Below are 9462 nucleotides of genomic sequence, written 5' to 3'. Positions count from 1 at the left end.
TTTTCCTTTACTTTTTTCCCGCTAAAGTTCATTTCAGTAGTTTTACAACCAGGCTATAGCAGCAGATCACCAAAAATCACCAATAATATTATTTATAGCTTAATACAAAAGAATATATCTAAGACTGTCTCTTATACACATCTAGATGTGTATAAGAGACAGCATTCATCATCATAAACATCATTATCCTCATCATCATTCATATTATTGGAGCATGATAACTAGTCAAATTTATATTATACTATGTACTTTCTAAAGTTTTTTATACATTTATTTCCAAAAAAATAAATATCCAATGTATTCTAGGTCACAGTTCATTCTTTCCTTTAAAATTTGGGTTGAATATAATTGATTACCGAATCTCACGATCTCATGATGACTTACTTCGGAGTCTCCGTTGGCCATTGCAAACAACATCTGAAGTTGCGAGTTAAGTAATGTTCCATTTGCTGCCAACATCTTCAGCTCGTTATATTTGTTGTCAACCTCTTGAAACCAGGTCCTAGAATGTTCAGTATGTGCCTCTCGTGAACTCGATACAACAGGAAATTCTTCCTGGCGATATAAAAAGTCTGGACATTCAGGTGGTTCTATTTCTGGATTTAATTCCGGAGGATCTGTGTCTGCCACAAAATAGGTTGGTAACTGCCTAACATCCGAATATCCTAGAAATATTTCACAGGATATGATTGGTTCGCGCATCAGATTTATATCTGGATACCGTCTTTTAAATCCACTGGAGAAATTCTGAAGGGCAACACTCATCTTGGTACGACCATCCTCTTCCATCATACAAATAAATGTATTTCCTGTAGATTGATCAGCAGGGTAGATTTGGAGTCTGCTACGACGCAAAAGAACTGCATGTACAACATTTTCTTTATTTACTATACAATTTTGTGAATTAAATCCGTGAACTGACACAAATGCTCTCAGATCAGGCAAGGTTGTAGTGTCATTTGACGTCTGCAAAAGTTCAAGTGCTCCCGGTACAAAAATTGTTATGACCCAGGTGCCACCGAGGTCAAACTTGCACACAAGTAATTTCGGAAGATCATCTGACATCTTACTTAAGATATCTTCCCATGAAAATATTTCTTCATCTTGGTTTAGCACTGTGTACATCAAAGACCATTTTGTTGGTGATGTTTCAGAGTTGAGATTAGCAACATCTTCCGCAGACAAAATGGACGAAGATTGAAGACCAGAATGCCTTCCTTGGATTTGTTCAATGCTATCTGGACAATCAACCATTGCCAATTCTCTCTGTAGTCTCGTGAATGTCGAAAAGTCAATTAGCCGGCAAAATCTCGAAAGCAGATTCATTTTTTCATGTCTCTGACACCATTTGTACAGCATCCGAAAAAGTTTAAAGTCATCGGCAGGCCAATTGTTTTTCTGTAATAAAGAAGAATTTCTGTACTAAAGAAGAAATGGTCTCTTCGGACGCGTCCATTATTTCATTTGACAATACAGTTGTTTCTTCACGGATTTCTAGATCATGCCTTAGCATTAGGAGTCTTACGATCCCACTTCTACTACGCCGTAATGCCAAGTTGTGATTGTTAACGTCTATATCGTCAAGAGGAGCAGTATAACTTGCCTTGTAGACAAGTGAAGCAGCATCAACAAAAGTTGAAAATTCTTCTGATTCATCACCATATTCCTCTCTCATCTCCTTCTCGATTTTGGAAACACTTTCTTTGATGTCCCCACTCAAACATTTGGCATTATTAACCATCTTCTCACAAACAAATATCTTTTCACCTTTCCGCGATTTTACCATCAGACTCTTTGGAGCTTTAACATTTTCACCAGTTTTGGCTGCGTCAATGGCGTGGTTGAATAAATTTGCGAGGGCCATACATTGAGGTGAATCAATGCCAGCAATATCGGCCCACATTTCTAGGAGATTTGAAAACTTTCCAACGCGGCGTACGTTGTAATCAGCGAAATACGTAATAAGGTCATCGGTAGTTATATTACTCTGCGTTTTCGACTTCCCTCCTAAAGACAATAAATAAAAGTGTTTGTAGATGTTTTGATTATTAAAAATTTCATGACCACACATTTTATATAATATTTCTACAAAATGGAACAATCAGAGATTTACTTTATTAGTGAACGTCTGAAACTTTCATTATTGTTTTTCTTATGCACATTCTAGGGTTTATTCTAATCTCTGGGCTTGAGAAAAGACACAGAGTTGTAAGATTACCTTGATATGATGTTGGTTTCCAGTGTTGTTTTGGAACCAAATCTGGGTCCCAACAGATGAAGTACTTATCGCCATCCAGGTCACTTCCTGCAATTTCGTCACAGTGGGGTCTTTTTCCTGAATTATAAACACATTTATAATTATATTATTTTTTATTATCTCAAAGATGCTAGTTGTTCATTGATTGGTACACAGGTCTATCACACACTGAAAACAAATTGTGATAACAAAGGGGTGTGAGATGTGTAAACATCCAGATGCTGAACAAGCGTTGATGAGTATCGGCATAGAACAGAATCGCTATTTACTATAATTTTAATTAAAATGTCAATTCTGCTGTAAAACGTTTATTCATAATATTCAGGCAGAATCATTATTCAGCCACAGGAAAGAATAAAAGCAGAACACGGGCCACTGTCTTTGGACAGATATACAGTAAATGTTTTATTCTATTCGAGTTATTGTATAATGAATATTCAATATAAATGTTGTCAACTGTGTTTTTTTCAGTAATCATTCTGTTCCTAAAAATTGACTTACCTTTTACGGGATAGACCACACAGTCAACAAGATGTCTGCAGTGTTTATTTTCTACACATGTTAGTACCCTAATATCGCCAGGATAATAGCTCGGGCTTTTAGCAACGATTACTCTCCCTTTAATAACAACGGGTTTTCCACGTATGGTTGGTTGAAAAAACACAGTGCCTTCTTCGAGTGTGTTAGAGTTATCACATACCCCAAAGACATTCCTTGACAACTCTGCTCTGATGTTCAGGCCTTCAGCTTTAGACTTCTTGGTTCGTTCGAGCTTATCAGAGGCACCAGTTTTTCTATCGTCAAAGACCTTCCTTCGAATGCTCTCTAATTTTTCTCTGATTTCTTGGTTGGAACAGTAATCATATGTCATGGATATCACTCTTTCGGCAAGATCAGAACGCCCACTTATGTATAAGTGTTTAATTGCTATCCACTTGTCTTTTTCCAGCTGGTGTAGTTCTTCAAAGAACGATGTCTGTAGCTTAAGAAACGCTTTATCCGGAACACCCAGAGCTGACAGAATCCGTATGAAGTGCTTAATTAGGTTACCATACGCATATGGCTTGGAGATCCCATCATCAACCACTCCAAGGATGTGGGGCTCAGATAGTTTCCAAGAGAACTTTTCCTACAATACAATACAAAAAGAGTTAAAATAAAAATATTTACGCTTTATCATTTGGATTGATATTCACATGCATTAACATTGGCATGCATTATTATTGGTATTTGTGTTGGCATTGCATTGGCATTGGTATGTATTGCCATTGGTATTGACATGCATTGACATTGGTACAGAGGGTATTGGTATTTGCATGTACTGACATTGGTATTGATATTGACATGCATTGACATTGGTACAGAGGGTATTGGTATTTGCATGTACTGACATTGGTATTGATATTGACATGCATTGACATTGGTACAGAGGGTATTGGTATTTGCATGTACTGACATTGGTATTGATATTGACATGCATTGACATTGGTACAGAGGGTATTGGTATTTGCATGTACTGACATTGGTATTGATATTGACATGCATTGACATTGGTACAGAGGGTATTGGTATTTGCATGTACTGACATTGGTATTGATATTGACATGCATTGACATTGGTACAGAGGGTATTGGTATTTGCATGTACTGACATTGGTATTGATATTGACATGCATTGACATTGGTACAGAGGGTATTGGTATTTGCATGTACTGACATTGGTATTGATATTGACATGCATTGACATTGGTACAGAGGGTATTGGTATTTGCATGTACTGACATTGGTATTGGTATTGACATGCATTGACATTGGTACAGAGGGTATTGGTATTTGCATGTACTGACATTGGTATTGATATTGACATGCATTGACATTGGTACAGAGGGTATTGGTATTTGCATGTACTGACATTGTTATTGATATTGACATGCATTGGCATTGGTATACTGTAATCCCCATGAGTATCATTATTATTATTATCATTGTGCACCGATACAATACACCGATACATGTACATTATAATATAAATAAGATGTTTACCAATGAGTTTCTTATCTTGATCCCTTTAGGTAACTTTGGGTCAACAACTAACACTCCTTTACATCCCTTTAATCTTATTTGAAAGACCGATGGCACTGGAGGAACTTGGTGTTTATACAGCTCCGTTAGATCCATTGCCTCAGTTATTCTAGTCGCACATTCTACTGATATTGACCCACAACCATCTGTGAAGTTATATCCATCTCGTTCTATGTCTGTCTCTTTAGTGATATCATCATCTCGCAGTCGTAGCACCTCGTTTGCGGTAGAGAGCAACAATCCAATACGTGCTGCCCTCTTGGCAACGTTGTTGATGCAGCTGAAATCTCCAAACATTTGTATGATATCATTAAAGTCACCAAGTTTCTCGTCGTACAAGAAGCAAGTTCTGTTCCTTAGTTGAGAAGCACTGTGACCAAAAAATATGTACCGCTTTGGCTTCTTTGGCTTTCCTCTGTAAGGCCTTTGGCTTACAAGTAATCCATTAGAAAGAAACTCAAACAGATTCTTGCCTGGAAAATCGACGTGAACGTGGAGAACCAGGAAATCGTTGTGACTGATTTTAGGGTGTCTGAAGAGATTACACATTTTCAATTCAGCTCCAGTGGGGTGTGGGTCCAAAACGAACTGGTCACAAGTCGGTTTAATTCCCTTGTCGGTGATTGGTTGTGGTTTTCGTAAGATGTCTGCTGACTTCATTTGCTTTTGTGTCTCGTTTGGAAATCTCACAGGTACCGATGCAATGTCAGTCATTGCAACTGCATTATGGGAAATTTTCTTCTTGGCAGACATTTTGGTTTCTGTAAAACAAGTGATACACTTCCTTGTGATACAGCTAAATATTTATACAATAACTAACTTTAATTTAAGTTTATTGTCCTTCTCGTAAAATAAAGTTACAGTATTTGTATTTTAGATAACTTTCTAGCTTTATTGTCCTTGTAAAATACAAATAAGGAAATTCATTTTCCGTTGGCAAATGTCAAACAAAATGAATTACATAAGTGTAAAAATGACTCGATGCATATTACGACAACAATATTTCATATTATTATTAAGATAAGAAAAGATATGTCAAACTTTATTGTCATGACCACGAAACATGAAATTTATTATAGCAAGATAGAAAAAATGGGTTAAAAAAATTAGTATTCAAATAGGTTGTTCATTAGTATGTACAGTATAAAATATCATAATAATTATTTAAATTCATAAAATTTAATAATTCAATTAAAATTTACGATGACAAAATGCATAATAATATTATTGCAAAATATAAAAATAGATCAAAAATTTAGTATAAAAATAGGTCATTTATTAATATGTACAGTATTATAAATGTATATATATAATATAAATATAATGACCCCTAACAAGGCTAATGAAGTCACTCAAGATAAGGTTACTTCTTTAAAAGAAACCGGTTCACGAGAAACTTCAGTTGTGAAGGTTGGTAAACATAAGGAAAACAGTATGATTTCCGAAGAGAAACAGAACGACAGATGAATGTATGTGAAAAGGCAACAGTCTTTTAGCTTTTGAAAGTACAAGCGTCAGTAATGGTGACGAGTATGTCTTACAAAGGTGAGCCGTTGTAGCACGAGAGAAAACAAATCCTGGGAACAGTGATATAAGGCTACATATAGGCCTTTTGTCAGGGGCGGATCCAGGATTTAAAAGAGGGGGTTCAACATGTTTCCAAAAACCACAAAATGAAAGGGAGGGGGGTCCTCCCCGGAAAAATTTTGATTCCTAGATTTCTGAGGAGTCTTTTAATGACCTTTAAGTTCTTCAAAATTCAAGGTTTTCCCCCTCTTGAAAAAAATCAAAGACAGGCAATATATTATTATATTCCAACAACATTGAATAGTTAGATATGTAGTCTTTCTTATAGATTGATGAACCGATAGGCCTGAATTACTCACTTTCGTACGTAAATTATTACGAAGGTGAACCAAAAACAGAATTGGGGTTCATTTCAGTCTCGAATTAGAGGGGTCTCAAAATTCAGAGGGTGTGCTCAGTGTTTTATATGTCCCTCCATCATGCCTCAAGACATATGGCGACAGAGCATTTTTAAACGCGGCTCCGAAACTTTGGTACAATCTGTCTTCTTCAATCCATGAAGCTCTGTCCTTGTCTACTTTCGAAACACAACTTAAGACACATCTTTTTCCGTATAATTCATTTGTTCACTTTTTTTCCCCTTGTTTTTTGTTTCTTCCTTCAGGATAGGCTACATTAGTTACCAGTAATACTAGAGCACCTGTGAGTAGTGTTCTAGTGGGCCATTTTGTCTCAAATTACGATGCAGTGTCTGGTTCCTTTTTAATTCGATTCTTTGGTTAATTGTTTCTGATTAGTTTGAGGATATTAGTTCATGGGTTAGTTTTCTCTCTCCTTTTTAATATTCTTAAAGCACCGATTTTGAGCAGTGGTGGCGCCAGGACCTGCCCGACGGAGGGGCTAAAGGCCCCGACGGGGGGGCTAGTGGAGCGAATCGAGTCTCACTTGGCTGGGGGCCAGGGGGCCGCCTAGGGGCCCCGGTGGGGGTCCAGGAGTATTTGATGAATTATGGGGAATTTTTATTACTTATTTGATAGGCATCGAGTTACTATAGTATGACTTCATGTAGGCTATGCTTTCTAATGTTGGAATCAGCAGGGGGGGGGGGCGCTAAGCTTCTCCGACGGGGCCACCACTGATTTTGAGATGATTTTTAATTGTGTAAAGCGCTATACAATTCCAATACAATTGACATTAATAAAGTCAACATTTTTTAATCAACTGAATTTTATATCATCATCACCTTCTTTATCATCAATTATCATCAATTATTCCATAATTCCAATATTTCCTTCCTGTTTTTTGGAGGTCCCCTGTGATCCTTCATTGCACTTTTCAAAATTGTCTTATCAAATAGTTGATTAATTATGGTTATTGTGATTTAATTTGTTACCTGCACAGAAAAGTAGGCCCCTATTAAATTTCAACATCCAAGGACCTGTGGAAAGTCACATGACCTGGTTGAGGTTGGGCCTCTGGCATTGAGCTCATCAACTGAAACACATTTTCAGGTACTTGGAGAGTGAAGAGGTGGAGGCTCTTGAGGATGGTGGTAAAAGCATCCTGCTGGTGGTGAAGGCAAAAATTCAAGAGTTTATGGCATCTCCAACAAGTTCAACTGAAACCACACAATCACTGCCGTCGTCCCTTGAGATGTTTAAAAGGGAATTGAAAATAAAGGGACAGATTGGGTCTCCGGGACAGACTGACAAACTGTCCTACTTAAGCGTTATGAGACAAATAGAAGATGGTCTCACCCGTGGTTACAACCGTAGTGCCATCTTAAATGCTGTAACTATGGCTGTAACAAGTGGAACTCCACTCCGAGGCTATCTAGAAAGTCGGCCGGAAATGAGCCTAGCTCAGCTCAGACGAGTCTTGCGTTCCCATTTTAAAGAAGGGGATGCACTGGACTCCTACCAACAACTGTCTTCCGCTTGCCAACAGCCTGGTGAGTTGGCTCAAGAGTTTGTCGTCAGGGCTATGAACCTCCGTCAAAAGGTGAGATTCTCATCCAATGAGGAAGGAGCACCGCTGATGTACGACGATCAGTTGTTGCGAAGTACGTTCCTCCAGTCACTGCAGACAGGTCTTAGAGGAAACTTACGCAGTGAGATGAGGGAGCACCTGCAGGAACCCGGTATCTCTGATGAAGACCTGCTTGAGAGGCTTGCCCGAGTAGAAAATCTTGAGGAGAAACGGAAACAAAAACAATGTACATCAAGCACCGTAAAAGTTGCCAGTGCAACTGTTAGCAATACATCGTCAACCAGCGATGAAATCAAACTGCTGGTTGAAGGACTGAAGACCCTTCAGGCAAGTGTTTCCGCTTTGCAGGGAGTTGTACGACACTCAAACAAAGGTGGGCGCAACTCAAGGGGAAGAGGATGTAGCAGCTGCAAGCAGAATGGTAGGGGAGATGATTGTAGACATTGTTACAAGTGTGGAGGTGACAACCACTTCGCTAGGGCTTGCACCACCAACCAGGGAAACGGGCCCCGATCATCCCAGCGGGACTTGGAATGATCGCAGATAAACCAAACACGTCCCTTAATTCCAAAAAGCATGAGATAGAGGTAGCCAAAGGTGATTCTTTGGATCGAGGCCAGTCTGGGGTTGATCACTCTAAAGAGAGTTGCAGTAACCAGTCAAAGATAGATCCAGAAAGGCAGCATCAAATTAGCCACCTCACACCTGGGCAACACCAACAAATAGTCAACCTCATAGGTAGACGATGCACTGTCAGATGCAAATTAAACGAGAAAATTGAAGAGGTTCTATGGGACACAGGTTCTCAAGTATCGATAGTGTCTCAGACATGGTGGAAGACAAGTTGCCAAGATGAACCACTGAGGAATTTAAGGGAACTTCTGCAACAAGATCTCAAACTTACTGCTGCCAATGGTACAAATATACCCTATATAGGATGGCTTACTCTGAAATTTCAACTGTTATCTACCAACAATCAATCAACATTTTCTACTTTAGTACCAGTCTTAGTAACAGCTGATGAACTTCAACAACCAATCATTGGCTATAATGTAATCAAAGAAATTGTACAAATTGACCAACCTGAACTTGTCAGGGCAGTAAGAACATCATTTCCAAAATGTAATCACATCAAAGCTACGAAGTTAATTTCAACGATGCGCAATTCCGATCCTACCGACTTTTGCAATGTACATTCAGGAAATTTGGTACATGAGGTCCCAGCGAAGCAGACGATATTTATAAAAGTTAGAGCCATAACTGGTCCCATCCAGAAAAAGATAATGGTGATATTTGAACCATTACTGGAACCACATCTCCCTGATGGATTAGAAGTCAACGAAAATGTAGTTGAATTAAAATGCCGTTCCTTTAATTATATCAGAGTCCCAGTTACCAACAAAACTGACCAAAATTTAATAATTCCCAGGAAGACCTTGTTGGGGAAATTACAACTTGTGAGAGCTATAGATGTGTATAAGAGACAGGATCAGTTGTGGGCGCTAATTCGCAAAATAAGGTGATTTTATGAAATGTTCAACTACTTTACCATGAATTTTTTTTGGTGGGGGGGGGGGGCGACTACGGGGGCGAGTAATTTTTGGGGGG

General features: G+C 38.5%; 1 protein-coding gene across 1 annotated transcript in view; it reads right to left on the bottom strand.

Moving 5' to 3' along the window:
* The window catches only part of LOC117121024, a 9731-nt gene extending 4640 nt beyond the window's left edge, over positions 1-5091 (bottom strand). The window contains exons 1-5 of the mRNA XM_033266121.1: positions 4300-5091; positions 2759-3386; positions 2219-2335; positions 1526-2007; positions 385-1398 (exon numbers count right to left, since the gene is read on the bottom strand). Of these exons, the coding sequence (XP_033122012.1) occupies positions 385-1398; positions 1526-2007; positions 2219-2335; positions 2759-3386; positions 4300-5091 (3033 nt within the window). The remainder of the gene's footprint in view (positions 1-384; positions 1399-1525; positions 2008-2218; positions 2336-2758; positions 3387-4299) is intronic.
* Positions 5092-9462: the final 4371 nt, after the last annotated feature.

The sequence above is a fragment of the Anneissia japonica genome, unplaced genomic scaffold (assembly GCF_011630105.1).
Source record: "Anneissia japonica isolate Jap-2015-1 unplaced genomic scaffold, ASM1163010v1 scaffold287908_len133989_cov124, whole genome shotgun sequence".
Lineage (NCBI taxonomy): Eukaryota > Metazoa > Echinodermata > Crinoidea > Comatulida > Comatulidae > Anneissia > Anneissia japonica.
Note: the sequence above shows the minus strand (reverse complement) of the source record. Positions and strands in the feature narration are given on the sequence as shown.